This window comes from Chroicocephalus ridibundus, chromosome 4, assembly GCF_963924245.1.
Source record: "Chroicocephalus ridibundus chromosome 4, bChrRid1.1, whole genome shotgun sequence".
Classification (NCBI taxonomy): Eukaryota; Metazoa; Chordata; class Aves; order Charadriiformes; family Laridae; genus Chroicocephalus; species Chroicocephalus ridibundus.
In genome coordinates, this window is record NC_086287.1 from 85,410,722 (window position 1) to 85,435,195 (window position 24,474).

Sequence of the window (24,474 nt, forward strand, 5' to 3'; positions counted from 1 at the left end):
GAAATGTGGCTATCTAAACAAGGGGGAGACTCCTCTTAAGGTACTCTGGAGGAAACTCTCATTTTATTAGCTGTAGAGTGATGCTGATCTCTGAACTTAATTGAGTTTTTAAGCTCCCAGAGGTGTGGTAAATGCACCTCCAAGGTGCTGGCCTGATCTTGGAGTAGGCAACCATGAACAAATAACACTGTTATTTTCTATTTCAATGTTTTTAAATAGTAAAAAAGGTAATCCAAGGTATTGTTCAAGGACACATCTAAGGTTTAAGTAACTTAACTCTTAAAGAGGCAGGAAACCTGGAATTATTTTTTTCTTGCCTTTTTTCTGTTCATAATTATATCTGGAATTTCCCATTTCCTGCAACTACAATAGGGCTATTTGTGTTAATAAGCACTAAAAGTCTGGATCTTTATTCTGCGCTCTGTGTCAAGATAATATTGAGGAAGTTGTGACTCTCTGATGAATAAATATTCCAGATGAAAAATGAAATTAAATGTAAACAGTGTTTTCATGAGAACATATACCAGATAGCATTTGAAACTGATATGATAGTTTCAATGTAACTGTGCAGCTTAAAAAATTAAATGAAAGAAGTCACTCTATGATGAAGACTTTCATATGATACATTTCAGCCTGGCATCATTATATATAATGACTTGATCCTAAGCAGTGTTTAATCTCTGGATTTCTGTAACCATTATACAGTACATGACAGTGACGCTATGGCTGAATAATAATAATCAGTTAAGACAAACTTATTTCAAAATAATCTCTTGTATTCTCCCAAACCATGGAACTAATCCACAAACAGGGTTCTAAACAACAATACCAACATCTGCATGTCAGCAGGAATCCTTAGGACCTGCTAATATTTGAGGAAGCTTGCCATGTGATATGTTTTAGGATCATATTCCTAGAAAGGGCTTTGCTTTAGTTATTCTAGGAATGAATTCTGAGCAGGTGAAGGAAATACCAGCTGCAGTATGCAACAGAAAGTCCAATTACTGGGAAATCAGAGAAGAATATTCCTTTTTTTCCCAGTACTGTTATCAGTGACTTAACAGCTTTAAGTTGTGATTGCTCTGCATGGCACAAAAAATCTCTGGTTAGAAATGCTTGGTGCCTCTCTTTTATCAGGTTTTTCTGCTTTCATTGCTGCAGGGTTTTTTTTTATATGCAGCAATAGTTAGTGCTTCTAGAGTGAAACTGGGGCAGGTGTAGAGAAAGGCTGGTCAGAGGATACAGAATCCTGGCAGATATTTTTGATGACAGAACGCTAAGAGAACTTTGTGCCTTAGCCTCACAACATGCAGGCTAAGGTGTGAGAGGATTTTTGACTACAAGTAAAAGAAGCAAGTAAAGAGAAAGGCATGGGTATTTAAGAGGAATGGAAATGCCACAAAAAGAAACTATCATGTCTGTAAAGAAATTTAAGCTGTAAATAAGAAGGTTGCTATAATAATTAGGAATTAAGCCTGTCCTTAAGTATTCTGGAGACAAAAGATGCCTGCAGACTCTGTTATGGAATAGGTAAATTTCTACCTTTTCCAATGGTATTTTTTACTTTGCTGATTGAAAATCTCAGTGAGGGTACTGAAGTGAGATCTGAATTTAACCACAAATGTCCATCTTATGCTTTGCCAACTGTCATTGTAATGTGCCAAAAGCTACTTGCGTTGCATACTTGCAGGAAAAGTGGCCTTGGCAAAGGAATACAGCACAATATAGCAAGTTATTATGTTAGTTTCCTGCAAGCCTAATTCTGTCTTTCAACAAAATCTAGGAAGCTGATTCAAGCCTTCTTCCCTTTGCTACAGCTAACTTGCTTCCTCAGAAGTGGGGGTGGAAAAGAATGTCTTAAAAAAAAAAAAAAAAAAGTACCTTAAGTAGTTTGGTTTTCTTTTTCGTTTTCATATTTAGAGGGAAATTAGGGTTTGTCTTTAAGACAGGAGCTTTTCCTTTTGTCACTTTAAAGTAATTTTTAAATGGATGTGACCACTTAAACAATGCAGACTGAACATGCATATTAAGAGTATTGGAATTTATCAAACCTAAACAAGACAATTTTGTCTAGAATTGATCCTACACATATTAGGCAAGATGATGAGACGAGGTAGAGTGAGCCCACTTAAAACAAACAAGCAAAAAAAGCCCCCAGTGTGTTCTAATGTGAATACTAGGATAATAGGTGACTAACAGGTTTTTATCATAGTGTGCCCTGCAGGACACATTTCAATCTGAAATACAGAGAGGACTTTTGTGGCTTCCATTAAAACTACTCCTGAAGCTAAATCCCTCCATCTCGCTCCAGTGTCATTCCTCAGTGATGTTCTGTATTAGACAGTCATGAGTCACAGATGACAAAGGCGATAACCTTGGTTGCCTAAAGCTCTGTACATACCATTAATATCCAATCGCTAAGGAGTGAAAAAGCACTTAGTTGAGTAGGGTGAAATGCATTTCCTCTGGTCAAAAGGTGAAAAGTTGATAAAATTCCTTTCATGCAGGGAACCTCAAATCTCCTTATTGTTAGGATTTTAAAGACTGTCATAAAGAAAATGGAATCATTTTTTTAATTTGCTTGGTCCTGGATTGGTACTGTACTTCAAGCCATTTAAAACATGTAAGCTCAAATTATTTTTAAACAGCTTTCTTATTACAGATACATAAAAAGATAATTAGGAAAGCTCATTATAAGTGCGTATAATACAATGAACTCTGGGCACGGTGAACATGAGCAGAAGCTCGTGATTTCTAGCTATAAAGGTATTATCCACACAGTGTCAAGAGCATGTGTTTGGGATATGTTAAATGACAACTACAGCCATCTTGATCAAACTCTGGAAGACTTTTTTGATTAAAGGTCTACTGCCTGCCATATACTTCTGAATAATACTCTTAATTATTTTTTTCTTTGATTCTTCTTAAAATTTTAAAGATACTAAAAACACTCAGCACAGTCAATGTTGAACAAATTTGGCAAACACTGGATTTACAGGCTTTCCAGGATTTTTTTTGGAAGTCATATTTACTATGATGATAGTTAAGCTGTGGCATGGAGATTGTTCTTATAATTTGTCCTAGTTGAATTTGTTCAGGTTTCCTAATTTGGGGGGCGAAGAATTCTGTGGTTTAGAATTGTTGCTAGATCACCTGGATCATCTTTCTCAGATAACTGAAGCTTCTTAGAAACAAATACTCTCATAACACAGACTATGAAACATTAACTTAACTTCCAGCACTACTATAAGTATCTGTAGATGTCAGAAACAGGCTCTAAAATACAAGCCCCTAATATCTTGAAACTGCTTGGTTGATATCCACAGCTTTTTTTTTTTTATTTCCCTTCTACACCTCATGTAAAATCAATTTGACAGATGCTAATGCAGATCTGAGATTCATTAGGAAGTCATTAATTATACTAAAGGGGTGTTTATGGATAGGAGCACTTGTATATTTTGGGCTGTCAAGACAAATTGACCAAACGGCTTCTCTGTAACCACCCCACAACCATGTGAGGCTAATGACAAAACTCAGCACGTGGTATTCCTCTAAATTGAACGTAAAATCTAATGTAAGAAAGTGGTTAGTGGAAGTGTCTATGATGATAATCAGATTGAGTCTCAAATGAAATTTGTGATTTAGATATCAAAGCAATTAAATTATTAACATCCAAAGGCATTTTTCATAAATTAATTTCCCAATTAAAGTTGTTATATAAATAGTATTTTGTATTGGACTTTGAATTGGCGAGTCGAGAGTGGGCAGTCCTCACCAGTTAGCTCTCCCTCAGCCATGGGACTGAGTACTCTCAAATCCACCTCTTTGTTTCATCGCCCTTCCCCCTTAAATTCCTTTTCCACTCATTTTATGGTTTAAAGCCCAACTATAAAACCCAATGAGAAGATTCTAGGCAGATTATAATCACACCCTTGGCCAAAATGCTCTGTTGTACTTTCTACAGAAATCCTCTCGAAAAGTATGGTTTTAGCAAAAGTGGTATGTTGAGGAATACTCGGCCTGCAGCCTCTGGTATGCAGGAATGTAATGCTGCTGCCTCTTGTAGGCTGTATTAGAACAACGGGGTTAAATGAAGCCTTGGTGTCTGCTTGTGGTGGCAGGACACTAGTTCTTACTCACTGAACTGCAAGTGTCTGTTGAGAGTTATTTGCCAAAGCAGTTGCTTTCCTCACTGCCCTTCACTTCTGTTAATGCGACAGTTGCGTTATTAGCTTTGGGCACGCTAGTTTAGCTTTAAATCACGTTGCACTATATGAATTGGAAGGAGGAATTGCTTTGGTTTAGCCCATACTACATTTCAGTAGACCTACTTCTTAAAACATTATCATATGTAATGAGATTGATCCCAGTCAGTTATTATTTTAAATGGACAAGGTCAAGTATGTCTTGTTAATGCTTCAAGGCTTCTGACAGTCAGTTTTCCTGCTGTTATCACCCATCAGTCCAAATAATCTCTGTACTCTACTAATTAGAAAAAATACATTTTGGTGCTATACCATGAAGGAGAGTGTAAAGGTATCTATACAGGTGTTTTTCAGGCTCTTACATAATGCAGTGTATTCATACAATGCTTCTCAACCAATGCTTTTCTGAACAGAGTTACAATGGAGTATATAATGTATTAATAGTAAGCTTAAATGTCTCTCTACGTAGCTTTGATTTCAACCATCTGCTAAGCTCTACTTTTCCTGAAGTATTCTCAAAGTTGTGTTGCTAAGATGTAAAGCTTAATAAGATTTTGATGATTTGCCAAAGCTACTTTTTCTAAAATATTTAACTATGGTAGCAGTGAGAAAACAGCAAAACCATTAACAACAATCTTCACTCTTGACCCAGGATGCAGAAATGCAGTTAATGGGATGAGCGGTGTTTCCTTGTGTATGCAGAGTCAGATCTTGGTCCGCTCAGGGACTCGGTCCACTCAGCCCAGAAGGGAAGCTTGAGGAGGCAGTGACTGGATACCTTTATGTCTTTCTAATCCCTGTACTGATGTCCCAGAATAGTTTCTTAGATGAAGGCAGGACACAAGACAGTTAATTTGTGCCAGGCTTTATTACAGAAGTAGCTGGAGAATTTACAGGAAAGCCTAGATCGTCTAGTGCTATCCTGCATCGCTCCTGTATCTGCTTCCAAACAGGGAACTCCATAGAGGCGGAAAATCCTCCGGGCCTGTTTTGAAATGGAAGCAACCTTTGGTATAATCTTCGGAGACCTGTCTGCTAAAGAAGTATGTTCTCAGAACATGTTCACAGGAGTCTGGGCTTGTTCTCAGAAATCTGGCCAGCTGCCTACTCAAGTTGTTGCTTGGGTGTCAGCTGGCTGGCTTTTATTAGTAAAGACTCGTGGGTGTGGGTCCAAAAACCAGTCTACATTTTTGAAGTGGATTTATATGAAGTTCTGAAAATTTAGATGCCAGGCTTAGAATAATTTTTCACATGTGAGCTTTCTGCTAAAATATTTACACCATCTCTAAAAGCCCATTTATTATATGGTATGACTTTGTAATACATAAAGGGCCGCTTGTAAAATGTGCATAGAATAGAAAAAGCAAAGATCCATATATTGTATGTTCTTACTACTGACTTGCTCTAGATTCCATATGTATACGAGGAGTCAGAAAAGGGCTGGCCTTATAAGCATACTGGTTTAACTCAAAACGGTCTGCTTAAAAGGAAGAAAAGGGGGGGGGGAAGAGAGGAGGAGAGGGGCACGTCTGCTCAACCATTACTTGCTGTTTGTAAGATACACACCACTACAGGAAGCCTGAAGTAATGTTCTGTTTAAAATGATTTCTGTTGGGTCATTGGAGGGAGTAACTGAATTCCTTCATTTATTAACCTCAAGGTACATGGGGCATACAGAGGAGATATAGACGGCCTAAAGTGCAACTCTTGTCACTTGTGATGGCTCTTGTATCTTGTGAATGCAGGCACACAAGCATGGAAGGAGCTGCTATATAATTTCTGGAATAACTGTCTTTGTAAAGAGCCTCTTCTGGCGGTGTTACCTCCCCAGGCAATTAGAACAGCCTGATATATGAAGGGTGCTCTTCTCCAAAGACGCTACTACAGTCCAGGCAATGATGGCTCTCCACAGCAGGTTTGTGTTAAACAGCTGAAATGGTAGTTGTCCTCCTTTGCAGATTATTGATAGAAGATGAACAATCCCAAACAGTTTTCTCCCTATCCTAAATTAGGAGGTTAAGTACAAGTACTGGGTATTTCTTCAGTTCTGCTTTCTGATAGAACACTGGGGTTGAGAAGACTGAGAAGTGAGACTTCCTGAAAAGCACAAAAGGTTTAAAGGTTTCTTGCACTTCTCCTTCCCCGACCCACCTTTTGTTTTTTCTCTTTACTCTGATCTGAACAGTCTCAAGGTCAGTAATAAATGTAACCTGAAAGTTCTTGAAAAAAGTATGTATTTTTCTCCTGAAAGTGAAACTTTGACTTGTATAGTGACTTCTTTCGAAGACAGATGTTTATAAGTAATTTTACTTGTGTGTTTCATTAGTATGCAATCAATATGATAAATTTTAATCTGAATATGAGAAAATTGTCTGTACATGTGCCTTTATTTAGTAAAGATATATTCTGCTAAGGAAGGACTGAACTTAAACTGAACAAAGTCTGTCTGTATTTAGAGTGTGTGTGACCCGTGTTTTTGTAGCGGGTGTAAGTCCAGCAGTTTTTCTTCTTTGCAAGTGTAGGACTATACAGGCTGTACAGTATAGGCTATAATGGGTTATATACACTATAATGGATGATAACACTCAGAATCTTAGAAAAGTGCTTACCGTGGAGGTGAATCGGGATACATGACGTTGACCTGAGAAAGTGTATCCAGATAGGAACCAAAGTCAAAAGCTGGGGGAAACTCCTCCATGCAGGTGGATCTCAGCTCTCCAAAAGAGCCACCGTAAGAGAAGCCATCTGGAGCTGGAAAATAAGCAATTAATACTTGCTGCTCGCTTCCTCCATGGTGGAGTCTCTGAGACAACATCACTGATTATAACACTGCCATAAATCAGAAAATAAGTGCTATGTTTTAGGCGGAATTACCGGTGTTCTGGAACAAGGAGGTTTCACAGGACTTTAAGAGCAAGTTAGCGTCATCTGCAGATGAACTGTGGTGTTTCAGACTATGGCACAGGGACTGTATATTTAGTGCTGCCCTGCAAGATGCAAGTGTCTAAAGCTTTTCTTGTGCCTCAAAAGCTGAAGAGGAGTGTCAGTTGTGTTGCATGCAGCTTCAAAGGTTAGCAGGATTGCTGAAGTTCCCAGGAGCTGCGCAGATTGAAACCTTGCGAATTCTGTGAAGGTTTTTAAAAGGAGGCTTAGGTGTTTGATTGTAGGTATGTGTCTGGAGAAAATGCTGCTCCTAATAAAAATGCTCACAAAAAGGGGAAAAACTGCAAAATAGTAGAGAAAATCATCCTGCTGCCCGCTCCGGGGCTTTCTTAATGCTTTCACAGAAGAGCCTCGTAGCTCCAGAAATAACAAGAAGCTATTTTCTGTCTTTGAAGATAGCTAGTTAATGCTCAGTATTCCAGGCTAAACTTCCATAAGAATGTCCCAAACTGTGGAAATGCAGCAATATCCACTCCCCCGCCCCCCCGCAATTGTCTTACAAATAAAATGGTCTCTCCTTTTCACTTGATGCATTAATATAGTACCCAGAGAGAAGGGACAGCTTCTAAAGTGACATTAAAGTAGTCGACAGAGGGTAAAGGGCAGGACTTTGCTTGAACTGTCTGTTCCTCCTTCTGGCAGTTTTCACCTCTGCCAATTTATTCTTGAGGAATTTACCAGGACTAATCCTGTCTATCATGTGCTGTGCTTTCCTTTTGCTGGAGAAGCGAAGGAAGCTAATTTCACAGTGACTCCCGCTGCTCCCCAGCTGGCCGCTGGAAGCATGCTGAGATACTCGGATGGCGTGTGCTAATGTAAAATTCTCACTTGGGTAGACTAGCACAATTTAGTTTAAGATTATTTTTTTAAATTTCTCTGAGAAATATCACCATGCTTTTCTTTTTCCATTTCTCTAGCATTGTTATTTATAACAAACAGTTTGAAAACTGTCCTTTATGTTTTTGTCTGGCTTCAGGGTTTTTTAAAGAACATGGCAGTAGATTTAAATGTAGTGATTGAATCTTAATGGTCAGTATTTTATCATGCCAAAATCTGTGTGTCCATTGGTAAAACAGTAACTCCAAATTGGGTTTAACTATTTAATCCCAAATTTAGCTGCTGAAAAGTAGGAAAAATAGATGTTACAATAATAGTAGACATTAGGTTTTTTGATTTCTTTTTTTTTTTCCTTTCCTCTTTCCCTCTGTATGTTACCATGGTAATTTGCTTTTCACTTGGAGTCTAGAATTTGTTCCCAAAACATAGAAGTAATTCACTTATCTGGATAAATGTTTCTGGAAAAGCCAAAAATAATTATTCCTGGCTCCAGGTGGACAGACTTATCCTAGGAAATGTGTTTCTTCTAGACATGAAAATTCCTGGTCCAAATAATTAAATGAAGGCAAACTGGCGTCAGTGTAAACTTGATTTACCTCAGTGAAATCAAGATTTGAGCCAATGCATTTTTGTCGTTCACTATTATTGTCTTTTCTATATGAAGAGAAAAAACTCAACAATATGCAAAGAACTGTAATTTCATAATGTACAGATATAGGAGCCTAACCACAGATGACAAACTGTTGATGCTCCACTCAATTCATTAATCCATTTATCATTTGAATTTTTACTAGCTTTTTTACTAGCTGAAGACTTGCAAAGTAACTTTTTGTAACCATTCTTTTCCTTAAATATAGAAATTATCAGGTTCTGTAAATTCACTGACAAAGTGGCTTTTAACTTCTGGTCACCAAAGCCAAAATTAGCCAAAAATACAATTCTACACAGAACTCCTTCATATTCCCAAACCGTTTTAAAGTACAGTGGATTTTTGCCAGGGAGTAGGGGGATAGGAATTTGCACTTTTTTTGATAACAAACTAGTCTCTTTGATGATGACTGTTGTAATGACATTGATGTCATTAATGATGATGAAAGTTGTAATGACATTGTGATGCCCTGTTGTTCTGTTTGTATCCAGTTATGAACTTCCGTGGTCAGAAAAGAAGAGATTGCCTGGTCATTGCTGTAGGTTGGCGCACGCTGCAGAACTGAAAAGATTCTTGTCTTTCCAATGCAGAAATTACATTATATGCTATACCAAGGCTATAATGAGATATGAAAATAAACTATCAGCAGTGGAGGGATTGAGAAGGGATCTTATACTGTATCAAGGGAAAATAAGCTCTTTAAGAAATGCTGTTGGCATTGGCCTTATTTATATTAACCATTAACTGTGGAGCTTGTACTATGTGAATTCAGTGCCAGCACAAAGATGCTAGTAAACTACAAAGCTGCCTGTGACCTACTCATCCTATTTTTAAATTATTTTAATTTTTTTATCCCTTGCACAGCGGACAGATGCTTTTTGTTGCCTGTAACACTAAATATTAATAAAGTTAAATGTTATCTTGCTATAACTAGCTCTCTTACCGTAAACAGCATCTCTCCTCGGATGTGGGTGTCGCAACCGCCCGTCCTTTCGCAGACTGCCAACGATGATTGTAACACAGGACAGAAATAGCACAAGTCCGATCACTACTCCAGCTACCAGAAGGGGTGAAACAAGTAAACTAGTATCATTGCCATTTTCTCCGTAGCTGGGGAATTCACTAGTTGGGCTGCTCTGGTTCAGGTGAACTTCTGTACAGCAGAGAGAGAGAGTGTGTCCATTGTAAAAAGAGACATTTACAAAGTGTGGTTATATGGATGCCAAAACTAAGGGCTTTCCAAGCCCTGAGAGACACCCTGAGACAGACCCATTGTACAAATTCATGCTTTTATGGACAATGTATTTATTAGAGCTATTTCTGGAGCTGTTAGTAACTGACTCTGGGGGAGTCACTGGGCAGTCATTTCCCTGTAATTGGGGAATATCCTGATGGAGTCAATGATGTCTGTTGGGTAATGGTAATCTTGATTGCTTTTTCCTGGAAAGATTCTTTGTATCATGAATTGATTGATGCTGAAAGGACTCCAGTGCACAAGAAGAAAAGTGAAAACTCAAAAATTTGGGCTCTGAGGAAAACAGAGGCATTGTGTGTTGTTACTAAGTGTGAAAAGAGTCCAAGGTTTTGCAGAGGAAGTTTTGGGCAAGAGTGAAACAGCAGAGCATGTTTTTGTAGCACAGGGCATGCTTTAGGCTGTGGGATGAGTCAGCATCCCAAGAAACTGATTTGGAGCAGAGGGTGAAGAGACTTGTTCAGAGTGGGATTCTTTGCGAGGCACTGGATTTTTTGGAAAAAAAAAAAAAAATAAAAAAAAATTGCCTTAGTAGGAAGAAGCTTAGGCAATAGAATCATAGAATCACCTAGGCTGGAAGGGACCTTTCAGGTTGAGTCCAACCATCAACCTAACACATGACAAAAAACATCACTAAACCTTATTGCTAAGCACTACGTCTACCCGTCTTTTAAATACCTCCAGGGACGGTGACTCAACCACTTCCCTGGGCAGCCTGTTCCAATGCTTGATAAGCCCTTCAGTGTAAAAATTTTTCCTAATATCTAATCTAAACCTTCCCTGGTGCAACTTGAGGCCATTTCAATATGGTGGTCCTGTTGGCCTTAACATCTAATAAACTGCTGAAATAGACAACCATCTTTAATTTACTTAAAACTTACTCATTAAAAACCTGAAAGTAAATAAATGTGATTTATTGCCCTTTGGACTGCCCAATATGTTTAAACCGGGCCCCAAGGATGGTGTCAAACCTGTATTTTAGCCCCAACTTTCCTCATGTTCGAGCTGGCTACATGCCTTGCGGAGAGGTTAGATTTGGTGCAGTCATTCTCCTTTCATCCCTCCTCCTTTGGCCTTACACAGTGTAAGGAAGGGGCTGTGTGGGCAGGCAGACCCTGCCATAAATCCACGTGGAAGGACTGTGGTGCAGCAGGTACACAGGTACGCCCTGCACTGCCCCAGGCGCTGTTCCAGGCAACCAGTTCTGCACAGCAACATTACTACTCTTCCACCCCATTTTGATTTCTCAGTCGAAATGCACTCATGTTATATGTGGCAAAAGCTATAACTGCTTTCCACTGTGTAAAAAAAAAAAAAAAAAAATAAAAAAAATAAAATAAAAAAAAAATTATTTAAGTTCAATAATAAATCTGCTTAAGGGAAAAAAATGGAAAATGCAAGATTATCCCAAACTCTGAAAAGTCAGAATAACTCCAGTAATTTATTCACGAGTCAGATATCCTTTTGAGACTAGCTAAAGAGAGAGTATCAAACATTAAACAGTAAATTTCCTCTAGAGGATCAACTGGTGGCATATGCCTATACATATGAATTAATTGCCCATAGATGTATTTATGGGGGATTGCACTGCTAATGGAGGGGAGGTAAACATTACAAATGATGGGGGAAAGGATTCAGGATTTTGCAGATAGAATCCCTGTTTAAGTGAAAGGCTCCATATGTTTCTTTGTGGACAAAAGTTTGAGCATTCAGTAAAGGTAGCCAAATTTGGGCCTACATCTTGCAACCAAGTTGCAATAAGCACCCATTTTCTATACTTAATCCACAGCTTATAAAAAAAACCCGCAAAACAAACAACCCCTGCCCTTAGAATAAAAAGAAATCTCCCATTAGCTGCTCAGGATCAGAATATGTACTGAATAAACCAGAATTTTATTGATGCAGGAAATTATTGGAGATACAAGTATACTGAGACTAGCTTTCAAATATGGCGTGGATATATTTTTGTATCTGGCTATATGCCAGTTGAACAGATAAATAATTTGCTTCCTGCAGAAACTAAGGCTAACAAAATTTTGCTCTTTTGAATGTTCTGTAAAGTCAATATGTGCTTTGGGAAGTGCAAGTGCTTTTTACATGGATAGATGTTAGCAGATAGTTTTCAGCAATGTCTTCCCCACTCTTCCTTTGGGATATACGGCTTGGTGTCTTATAGTCACAATAAGCTGAAAAAGAAGCTGATGGCTTCAAGCCAATGTATATTATCATTGGCCAGCACTTGACATTGAGAGAACTGATTAGAAATATAAAAAAACTGGGGAATTAGCATGTAGTAGGATTTTTGTTAATTTTTTAGAAGCACTGTTGGCTGAGAATCTTTATGAACAATTAAGATAGACATCCAAGAAATGTGCTGAGCTTTTACAAAGCATTTTTTGCCAAAAGAGAAAACAGAATTTTCTGAAAATCAAAACGATTCTGTAGCATTAAATCTAAAGGGTAGGGAAAACTGTACTCCTTAATACTCATAGCACAAAGAGTTTTCAAGTATGGGATATGTTTGAGGGGTAGATTCTGCTGATCCTGTGGCCCTTGTAGTAGAACTAAACTTCCTCAAAGTTTACAAAATTCTAATTGTTTCTTATTTGTACAGCTTTTTTAAACTATCTCTGTTGGTAATGCGTCCAAGTGTGTACTCGTGCTGGCTTTCCATAGCCTTGTTTATTTGGATTTTTGCAAATTCTGTCTTTGAAAGATGCAAACATCACAGGAGTGACAGTTAGTTTAAATCACAGTTGCAGGGAACTGACACCTGAACTGAAAGTACTGGTGATAATTTATTGGTAATTTTGGCTGACTTGCAAAGATAAAAGGGAAGAATCAACTTTGCCATCATGATGAGAACACAAGCCTGGGGTGTGAGGTTGCTCCATGCACTATTGGGCTTGCGCTCTTCAAACCGCAAGTAGTACGCAAACTGGAGTTGGTGACAAACTTCCTGGCAAGTTCATTGGGAAAGAAAAGAGGCTGCAGTGAGAGCTTTCGGATCTTGTGAAACTGGGACAACTTCTAAATGATCCTCTTAACAGGAAGGGACTGACTAAAGGGAAAAAAAATACTGTATTTGTTGTTTGTGGGTGTTTTTTTTTTTTTTTTTTTTAGTTGTGTATCTGGTATCTAAACACACTGACTATTTTGGAGATGCCTGTGGTGCCACCCAGTGTGAGCACTAATATTTGGGCCTGTTTTGCTTTATAGGAATTTAACAAGTTAGCAGTGACTTCAAATAGAAAGCACTCTCTTATACTCACCACTTGTACTTGAGGTGTTATTTTTTATTTCAAGGCAGCCCATTTATCTAGCACTTTCTCAGGGCTTCCTTAGCTGTTCCAAATCTTGTCTATTTTATCTCTTGTTTCTCACCATCATGAATCTTTCTCTCTTTTTATGCTCAACCTCACTGAACCCAGTCTCTGGTTAAGACAAGATATATTGCGATGTTGCCCTTATTAGAAGGAATTAATAACTCCCCTTAGCCTGCTCCTAAAACAATATGCAGTTGATAAACTTCTCTTATGGTATTATTTCCAATTTGGCACTGAGTCTAGTCCTCTAGACTTTACAGACTGACTTAACTACTGTGGGAATTGCTCAAGTGACTGACAACTACAGAATGAGATGCTATATTGATATAAATACTTTGGTTCTGAATTTTTGGGGGCAAAAGATGTTTACATTAATTTGGGGCAAAAGAATGTCTTAAATATTTCTCCTCTTATTCAAATACGTCTTCTTTTGATAAACTGTACATTCCTGTATATAAAAATGCTATGGGTTTTTTTTCATTCAGAGTAGAAGTATCTGGAAAATTACATAAAGCCCATAAACATAACAGCAGTAGCAGAGTGATAACTTTTTTTTTTGAGGTAAGTTGTATTTTTCCATGAAACTGCAAACTGTAAAGAATTACAAGCATAAATATGAATATATCTAATCCTCTAAATATGAATTACATGGGATGCACAAACCATTGCTTTTATCCAGTGATGGGAGTTGCGTGGCTAACCGGACACGGCACAAATGGAATATGCTGGCTGTTGCAGCCGTGAATACAATGCAAGGGGCACGTCTGGTTGAGCAAACACTTCATTTAGAGTACTAATGGAAAATTGCCTATACTATCTAGTCAGTGTTAGACAATAAATTATCCATCTGCAAAATCCCTTAAATATCATACTATTTTACCCAGTGCTCTTGCATCTCGACAGACCAACTTGTAAAGTAACATCAAAGGAGGTGTAGTACAACTTGACTTTTGGCGTATGTTGTGCTATTTCTCCTTCTCCTGAACCTGTCTTTGAAGGGACTCTTCTTATTCCTTTCTAACTTGTCAGTAAGGAATGTTGACGTTTCAGTTGGGTCAGATCCTGTCAGAGTGAAATGTCTTGGTGTGCAGATGTGTCATGGGAGCTTGGTTTACCCAAGATACAGCCCTTAATTAGGAGTGGCTTCTCTCCTTCACTGCTTTTACGTGCTTGTATCCCAGATGAGACAGAAGGGAAGCACTACATGAAATGAAAATCACTTCTTTCCATACTGAAAGAGTTGTTGCTGTTTGGGTTTTTGTTTGGTTTTTTTTTTTTCTGAAGGCACATCAGCTCTAGTGAAGCCACAATGGTCTCTGTAATTGATAGTTTTCTTTTTTCCCTTTAAAAATTGGAAGCGATTTGGCTGGATTTCACTAAAATAACCAAATCTCTTCCCCTGGTTTAAAATCTATCATCTTAATAAAGATGATAATTCATGTTCTTGCTGGTGGAGAGGATGAGAGATGGAGTGGGTTTTTTTTCCCAGACTGAAATGTGCATGGATGGCTCCTGAAGAAGAGCTGATGTGTTGTACTGGAAGGATTTTGTGTGTGGAATCCTACACCTCTGCATCCCTGCCAGCCTCAGTTAAGCCTTGCCTGAGGACACGATGGGTTAGCGATTACTTGCTGAACTAGAGCTGAAGCACACAGACAGAACAATGTTGTATTACATGTACGCTCTGGGTTAGTACAAGTTGTCTGGGGTTGATGAGGTGGCACCTCCTGTTACCTCTAAATATGCTATATTAGCAAAGCGTACAGGACTGCAAATGAGTAGGAGGAAGCTCAGTATAGGACAGTGCTTTGATTTTTAAAAAAATCACAACAAAGTGTCTCAAACACCAAAGCAATTTAAAACATTTTTTTAATCCCTGGTTGGGACAGTGCTGGAATATGCAGTCTCTTTATCAAGGAGGGGAAACTGACAGATAGCAAGGAGGAGTTGAGATGTCTGTGAGGCACACAGATAAGCTAAATCAGTGGAATTGATGAAGACTTTTGTTGATTCTGCCTTTATGACCTGTTCTTGTTCAAAGATGATTTAGTCTGGCCAAGAGTGACCAATTGGATTCTGCACTTGCTGCTATTCTGTGAAATAAGCCTCTGCCTGCAGCTGCTGTCAGCCTGCTGTCACACTGCTTATTTCTGTAGCTCCCAGGCAGGAGCTCACAGAATGAGTAAGGTAGGTGCATTACAAAAACAAGCTGAAAAAGGGTTTGGATCACAGGCGACGGCTTTGTACAGAGCATCACTGTAGCAAGGGAGAGAGGGATATTGTTCAAGTCATTGAATGCAAAGGCCCCATAGGAGCTAAATTTTTTTTTTTTTAAAGAAAAAAAGTCTCTGTTGGATATAAAGCTATTCCATCTGGATCCTGAGGAAGGCTGGAACTTCCCACTTAGGCTAGATAAATGCCAGGATGTCATCTGCTTATGGCACTTACCTTGGTTATCCCAAGGAGTTATCAAGAGTTGCTGCAGATTGAAATCTGACCTGTATTTGATTTACACTTACACTTTGTTCAACTCCTTTATTTTTGTGCAAACAACCTGCCAGTTTTAAATGGAATGGCAATTTAACAAGTTTTGATTTTTTTTTTAACCTTTCCAATCCCTAAGTGTAGTGAAAATATTTTAAAAAATTCAGTAATTCCATATATGGGAAAGCTTATGAGAATAGCTCAGCTCTGTCAGATGCGATATTGAAATCAGCACACTTTCCATTGAACACTTTTGATGGATCTATGATTTCTTCTGACTCCCTGGTAAAGAGTCACACTTAATGATAAACCTGGAACTGAATGCTCCCTCCCTATTATAAAAAAGAGGAAAATACTGTGCTTTTTACTAATTCTGACCAGTTGGATAGGGAAGAATTAGTATGAACTCCTAGGTATGTTCTCCTCAAATAGCTTCTTGCAATCTGCTTGTTGTCTTCTCACAAGACTAACTTCTGTACCTCTGGTGAAGAATTAATCTTGGCACACCTATCATTGAGTGCTCCATCATGTAAGATCTGCAGCAGCTGTGATGGCAACTTATTAAGGTAGGAATAACTAGAGACCCAGAAAGACTTAAAACCTGAGTAAGTACAGGGAGTTTATAGCTATCATTAAAGTATGGAAGATGGAAAATTGGTCACTGAAGAAAGGGTTTTGTAGGTCTGGCTATGGCAATGGCTTGTGTCAAGCGGAACAAATTAGGTGGCACTGCCTTACCGTTTGAATGCATTGAGTGTTTGGGTTCTTGCCCTCTAAAGCAGCTGCACAGTAGCACAGACTGCCATGCTGCAACACAAACTCCCACCTGTGGGTTTTTAACACCAGAAGACTAAAACTCAGCTCACCAGTTATACTTATTCAGCTATGGGAACACTGCGTGTCAGATTCTTCCTATAGTCTAGGGAGACACAGGAAGCAGATGAGAATTGCTACCTTAGTGCGTGTAATGTTTAAATAGTATTTAAAAGGAACTGCTGATGATGCTAAGAACAGGCAAGGCTATTGGTCCTTTTGCATTTATTTTAATGTCTTGTAGCAAAGTTGGGCAAATGACTGGAAGACTAGAATAACCTGGGAAATGCCCTCTCTGTAAATTAGTTTTACTAGAGCTGTACAAATAGTATGGGGAAAGGAATTTTCAGTTCAGGAGGCCCAGGAGCATATTTAATTCTCTCTCCCTGCTTTCCTCTGCTACCTACAGCCTCAACCCACTCGGGTGTTGTCCTCCTGTTGGGTATGCTTTTCTGACTTGCATGCAGAAAATTAAACTGCCTCTTAAGCTACGATTGATATTCAATAATAACGCTATAGGGATTGCTTCAAACTTTTACCTTAATGTGGCTTGTAAAGGGTATCGTGTGGTGTACGTATTCATAGATTAAAGATCGGTTGATCTAGTTTAGCTCATGTATATTGCAGCTCAAACTTTCATCCACTAACTGCTTATGAGAGCTCATTAACCTGTGCTTGATGGTAGCTTAGCTTCTGGAAAGATACTTAGTAGTGATCTGACAGTCAATAAATAAATAAATTTTTGCTGTCAGTTGCTGTAACTGTGACATTTAAACAATTCCCCAAAACAGATGATATTAATTATAATTTTTAAGTTTGAGGTAAAAATCTTTCTACACAAATGGTTAACTAGTCTTGCCTGATTATTGCTACTATGGGAGATACTTCCACGTAATCCAAACCCATATGAATGGGACCCATGAACTTAGACTGAGTTTCTCTGCAGCTCACGTTGCCTCCTTTGATCTTTCTCACTGCATAATGTGTTGTAATCATAATTAAAACTTTTCACTGATTAATAGTAAAATATCAAAATCTTATTCAGACATGAGACTGTATGATAGGGACATTGCAGTTTTATCTGATGCACTTGGCTTAAAGTGAATTTGGAGTGTACTTACAGGTACAAAAGCCGCCCATGACCTTGAGAAGCTCATCCAAGGCAGAAAGGGTGGCCTTTCCTCTGAGATATCTAACTCTGCCTTTTTATCATGTCTGCCGGCTATCAGATAATGACTTTTCTCTTCTTGCATTGACATCCTTATTATAGAGCCAGAATGAATAAGATTGGATCACCAGCAGCCTGCAAATTGAGAATGTCAGAGGCAAAGAGAATGTGGCTGCATAAGGGCTCAGAAAATAAATCTTTTCAGATGCTGTGGCTTTAGGGTATTATGTTGATGTCACAGCAGCATGTATAGGTGCTGTTTCAAATTAACAGGAAAAATCTTCCAATTTTCAGATCCATGGTCTATTTTATCAACGTGATAAATACCACTGCAGTGAAACAAATCACTCTGGAAGTATAACAGCCCACTTTGTGATGGACAATATATTTCTTCCTCTATTTTCTCATATACAAACAACTTTGAACTAATACAATTTTATAAGCAGGACCCAAGCCTATTACTTTTTTCTGAAACACTGTATTAGGGTTTGGAAATAAGTATGATGAGAATCCTATTTTACCCATTAAAGTTAAGGTTACCTTCACAAGCTGTGATCTGACTTAGGTTGGTAGTGACTTGACTGGGGCAAAAACAATAAATTTTTTTTTATTGTGAGAAACTCTGGTATTTCGGCACATAAGCTTCTCATAGAATTTGGAGGAAAAAATTGTAGCAATATAATAATTTTTCTTTTTATTCTGAGAGGGAGAGGTTTAAAAAAATGTAATTGGTAAATAATTCTGTATTTTATCTCGGCAGTCTGCTTGAACTGTGACCTAGATGTCTCATGTCTCCTCTTTAGGAGGTTGAGCTCTGCCTGAACTATATCTAATGTGACCTAAAGAGGTCGCTATAGGGCAGGTGACATCTCGTGGAAGATGTAGCCCAGGCAGGAAACCTAATCTTCATTGGCCGGCAGCGGGGAACCCACAGGAAAGTTCCTTTCTTTACAAACTTTACTTTCCGCCTCCACAGAGAAAATGAGAAGGCAGTGATGAAATTCTTGCTAGCTCTAACAGTAATAACTGGCAGACAGCTGACTTTTCTGTTACGTGCTGTATGCATTTATGAAATCTGTAAATTAGCTATCCACTTCTGATTATTATTAAATTGTCTCAGATCTATGAGACTTTCTAAATTATGAAGTTTTGTATTTTCCTTGTGTTGCACTGAGCTATTCAATTGGCTCTAACCAGCATCTTTTAGCAATCATTAACCTGCTCGCATGATTTGAAACTCTGGAAAAGAGCTAATAAAGTGATATATGCAACAAAACTCTGAGACTGAACTACTAACTGAGCTTCAGGAATCATATCCACCTTTGAACACTCCTTCTAGAGTGCTTGTGGCTACAGGTTGCTTCTTATTTAGAACGTTTCCTATTGAAATAATCCTATTTCTTTTACCATCCTCCAGTCTTCAATAGCAGTAATCTACTAAAAAAAAAAATATGTAGATGAATGATTGACGCTTACTGCTCAGAAAATAATGACAACTGCAATACTGATCTAGCTAGTTATGTAAGGAACTGGGCGCTAAGATAGAAACCTGTTAACAAATGCTGGAATCCAAAGATCTATCTTTAAGAGGTGATATCATATGTGATATATCTTGGTCTTTCTTTCAAGGTGACTTGAATTTTTTAAAATAATTAAAAGGGTTTTGCAGTGTTGTTATGCACTTCCATATGAATTATCGTGTTGATGTCACAGAGTATACAAAGCCTATAGTATGACTTACATTATCATTTGTATCTGTAATAGCTACAGCACTATCTGCCTGCGTAAATCAAGGAGTTTTCTCATACCATTAAGAAGCGCTTTCATTCCCTCAGATTTTGTCTGAGTAAGACTAGGACTTCTGCTTAGACAGCTGCAGGAATGTCAATAATGGCAAACCAGATATTGATTCTTGGGACGATTTCAATCACCTAGTTTCTTTGTTGCTAAAGGAGCCACCAAAATTCAAGGACACCGAAAGATATACAGAAATTAAATTACTCAAACGTTACTATTTGAAAAACTGGGGTGGAAAAATCCCTTTCCTTAAAATCCCTATTGCTTACTATAGAAGACCCGTTTGGTCAGAGGACCGGTAAGTCGGACTATAGGACTTGCCATACAGCCAAAGCCCATTCCATACATACGGTGTGTGGTGTCCAAGGGCCGTGTGGCACACATCACGGATTCTGCCCTCTCCTGTGTTTGCCTTTGGCCGGCAGAGTGGAATCAGGCTAAAGAGGAGAGAAGACTCACTCCTCTCATGGTCTGGAAAAAGTAACTTCCCCCCAGCTGAGTCAGTGGTGTTTCCACTGTAGCAGCTAACATTCTGCTGCCTTGCATGTACAGCTTGCTTTATAGGTGCCACGTAGTTCCTTCTTATAAATTATATGTGTGTATTAAATGTAAAATGTAGTTTTCCCGTCAAGGCTAGTTTTGGCACAGGGTAAATGTTGATAGCTGCTGGTGGTGAAGTAGTTACATGTTCCTATGTGCTGGGAAGCGGGAAGAGGTCCAGGGTTCTTCCCCAAACAGGAGATATAGCCTAAGAAGGACTGATATCTACAGATGGCATGAGGAACATCTGTGTATGCTGCACCGGTTTCTCTCCAGATGATCAGAAGTCTAGGCTGTGGGTATTCCTTCCTGTTCTTAAAATGAAGATACTTACTATTTTCAAAGAGGATTTTAAAAAAATAATGTATTTCTAAAGGAAACAGAAATTGCAGCGTGCATTATTCTGCATTGCTACTGAATGAGATTGAGTGAGAATAATAACAGAAAAATGCAGAGTAAGGCTAGAACAAGAACTTTCGCTTTTTCTGTGAGTGCTCTGTTTCTTAGATTAGACTCCATTTAAATAATTATATGTTATGGAAAAGTTGTTTAAATTTTGAGTTACAAAGGTTTTATAAATCCCTTGAATGCAACATAATGAACGGTGTTGCATATGGGTTAGAACCTCTGGGATACCCACAGGGCACCCTTGACAGTGTCTTAACCTGGAATACTGACTGTTTTTAAGAATAGCCAGTTTTTGTGCCCTTTTGAACAAAAGGGAACAGAAAATGGTTCAGTTCCAGAAAATAAGTGAGCCCTGCAGGGGTGTTTCTAATAAGACTACTTAAATGAAAGCTCTTTTAGGGATACTGCCTGGAACAACCGGGAGAGAGAAATACCATCCAGCTCCCACCTTCTCACAGCAGCGATGTTCACATCAAAGGGATGCGCTTTGAATGCTTAGTCTAATGTTAAAGGTCGCTAACTGTTGTTCTTGCAGTTTAGCTGGTAACTCTGATTTCATCTCTGGCCACAATTGGGTATTTCGGATGAGGCAGAATGACCTTCCTTTGACTATTAACCTGCCACTGCGGCACAGAATGACTCTCAACTGTTTTCTGAGCCCTGCCGTTAACTCTTAACACGCCTGCATGCAAACCATCCTGTCTCTCTTCTCTTAATAGTCATAGTGGAAATGTCTGTTAAATTGTTCCCATCAGGAAAAAAAAAAAAGGAATTTTTGAAAAAAGCTATGAGATTCTTGCTAGTGTCTAGGCTGGTTTAAAATCCTCTTCTATCCTCTTTCAAGCACATGGGCAAATATACGGAGAAAGATATAAACAACTTAGTAGAAAAGGAAATTATTTCTGTCCCCAGTGATGCTGATCACACGCTGACAGCAAAGGGATTTTCATCTACATATTTGCTAACAGTAAGGCCTCTTACAATTGTTGATTAACAAATTAAAAAAAGAAGCACAAAAAAACCCCAAAACTGGAACCCGTTCTTCAGTTTCCTCTTATCTACCTTAATTACTCATTTTAACTAGGTGCTGGCAGATAGGAGTTACGTTATTAGGCTCATGAGGCCAAGAGGCTTCATGTGGTGTGGCCAATTAAGGTGGTGCTTTGCAAAGTAACTAAACATACTTCTTCCCTACCAAAAAGGCATATATTACATTGTAGTCTTGCAATACAGGAGAACTCAGAATGTCCTTCAATGTGAGAGTCCTTCAATGTAAGAGTTCCACATTAGAAGAATTTATCACCATCTCAAAGAGACTGCAAAACTTAGATATGTAAATTGTATGTACCTGCTCTTCTGTGGACTAATACTTGCATGAGATAGCTGGATACACTGCTCCTTCAATTCTGGTGTGAAGAGATGAACATCTTCAGTTTCTTATGTGTGAAAAATCAGATTAAAAGACAATCAAAGATTAAAAGAAACTTGAAATTTTATATTTGTTGCATTAATAGATAATTTTTTTTTTGTGAAGAAACTGACAGCATGAAAATAGCTCCTATTTTATCCAACACAGTAGAAATACTTTACTGTCCTGAAGCTTAAGGAAAAACATTAAATGGGAAAGGTTTGAAATCTCTGCATGTGTCAAATAGTTCCTTTAACTCCTCATTCTTGTCTTGTACATCACAAAGTATCTGTTGAGGGATCTTAATCAAGAGTGGTGGGGGTGTCTTGAAGCTGTACTACAGTGATGTGCTGTTCATGACTTGGAGAAGGGCGAGGTCCTGCCTTCCCTTGTGAATTGGTAAGGGAATGTGGTCTGAACTTAGGTGTGCTTTGTTTGGTTGGTTGTTTGTGTGTGTCTTATTTGGTTTGTGTGTTTGTTTTTTTTTTTTTTTTTGTTGGGGTTTGTTTGGGTTTTTTAGCTACTGGAGATAAAGGGACAGAAAATAAAATCCTGTTTGAGCCCCTGCTGCTTTCTAGATAGCTTCTGCATTGGTATTAATTGTCGAAATGTGCTAGAAATGTTAACAAGGATAACCGTTATGTTTTATGGAGCCACACCTACAGCTTTATAATGTTCAGCTTGTGCATGTTGTCCTACTACAATTTGTTCTGAAGGCTGTACTAATTATCATATAGTGCAGGGACTTTCACTTTAGATCCTCTGATCTGTCTTGTGCTGACAGCATTCGATATAAGAAATATCATGCTGTTTGGATTATTAAATTAATTGATGTATTCATATTTACTGTGTCATTTGTTAATACTCTCTGGTTAAGTCCTTCTGGCAATGAGATCACAGATTTTTCTAACAGCTGCTGCATAGTTTCTTAAAATACCACATTTCAGGGTTGGGCCGAGGAAGAGAGGGTTGATGATAAAAGCAGATGGCCTCATTGCTAACAATATACCTGAGCTTGCAAGCGCTCGGTGCTTGTGAAGCTGTGGGCAACCTTGTTGATTCAGAAAGCGCTAAGAGTGTTCAGTGAGCTTTTCAGTTCTGAAAGGAAAGTCACTGCTCATGTTCATCTCCAATGTTACTTAGAGATAAACCCTGTCTGCGAAGAAAGATTAGGGATAGCCTAATAATGCGTATGTTTATTCCTCGTGTTGCCCTTTATCAGTGTTTGATTACCCAAAAACTCTGCTCCTAAGAGAAACATATACATATCAACCTTAGAAAATTACTGTGACTGAGATAAAAAATAATGAACAATGTATAATGCATTAATTTACAATATTTGTCAAGATGATTACTGACTCTACGAATTGTGGTCCTATTTCCTCTGATTAATTTAGCACAAGATTTTTTTTTTTACTCTCTCACTGACTATGAGGTAGATATCACTGATGATGCATGGGTACCCTGTAATTTCTTTTGCACTACTACTGCTCTATCCGAACAATCTTCATCACCACCAGTTCCTGAACCATTACAGGAGGAATCAATACGGCGTCCAGTCAAATTACCTTGTGCACTAACTCAGTTATCTGCTCATCTCTCAATTATTCCCAAACATGAAATTACACAGAAACAGACACTTCACTGCGGTAGGGTTCCAAATGAGCAGGATGTCAGGAAGATGTGCTGGGGGAATGCTGTCTGTTTCAAAACTGCAGTCATACCAGTTTTACACATGCAGGTTTAATGTACATGCATAATGATCATGGTATGAGATCAGATTAAGTATTCATCCGTGCAAGCATCTGTAAGTTAGGAACATAACTATAGTAAGTATTTGCAAGCTTATTGAATTAGATTTGAAATATACTTTTTTCCTATGCTTGTATCTTTTCAATGAAGTTTTTCTTTTTCTCTACTAGAATTTTGGCAAATTGGTTTTGATCTTAGTAATTTTTTTAAATTTATTTTTATTGGTAAACACTAAAAGCATTTTTAAGCAGAGAAATCTATCTTCAAGGTTTTCCCTTGTCTTGAAGTAACAATTTTTAATTCTAACTAATATGTTCCTGTAAAGACAGTATACTTAATCTTCATTATCATTACTGAATTACAAGAATAAATGTGAGAGAAGGGTGCTTGAAACTTGGAATAACATGTAGTTAATATGTCAGATTTGCTCTAGATGTGGCTTCTTTAGGCTGGCAATACCTTCCTGAGTGGAAGGAGGAAATAATGGAAGAGATGGTAAGGAAGGCCTCATCTGCAAGAATGGGATCTTTCTTTTTAAAGGCCATTTGTACCAGTTGTTCCATTAAGCTTTGTCAAAATAAAAATACTTATTTGTCCTAGTAGTTAACACTGGATAGCTAATGAAAACGGTAACACCCCTTCCTTCTGCTCCAGCACCTTGTCCCTGCTCCTTGCACAGAGCAGCTTGTTCAGGGTGGACAGGAAAAAGGTGGAGCAAGTTCAGTCCCCAGCCTGTTGGGTTAGGTCGAAGGCTGGGTGAAAAGGATGTTGCCACACCACGAAAAGCAGTCCTGGCTGCCGCGTGCCGTCTGGGGCTTGGGGGGCTGGGGGGAGAGGACCGGCTTGCAGCTGTGAGCCCCATCAGTATGGACCTACCCTTTGTAGGGAACCT

At 38.4% G+C, this 24,474-nt stretch overlaps 1 protein-coding gene across 2 annotated transcripts in view; it reads right to left on the reverse strand.

Annotated features, from left to right (window-relative positions):
• BEAN1 (brain expressed associated with NEDD4 1) overlaps nucleotides 1–24,474 on the reverse strand; it is a 60,995-nt gene that overhangs the window by 10,127 nt on the left and 26,394 nt on the right. For both annotated transcript variants that reach the window (XM_063334641.1, XM_063334642.1), the window contains 2 exons: nucleotides 9,578–9,787; nucleotides 6,815–6,956 (listed from right to left, as the gene is read on the reverse strand). In XM_063334641.1, the coding sequence (XP_063190711.1) occupies nucleotides 6,815–6,956; nucleotides 9,578–9,787 (352 nt within the window). The remainder of the gene's footprint in view (nucleotides 1–6,814; nucleotides 6,957–9,577; nucleotides 9,788–24,474) is intronic.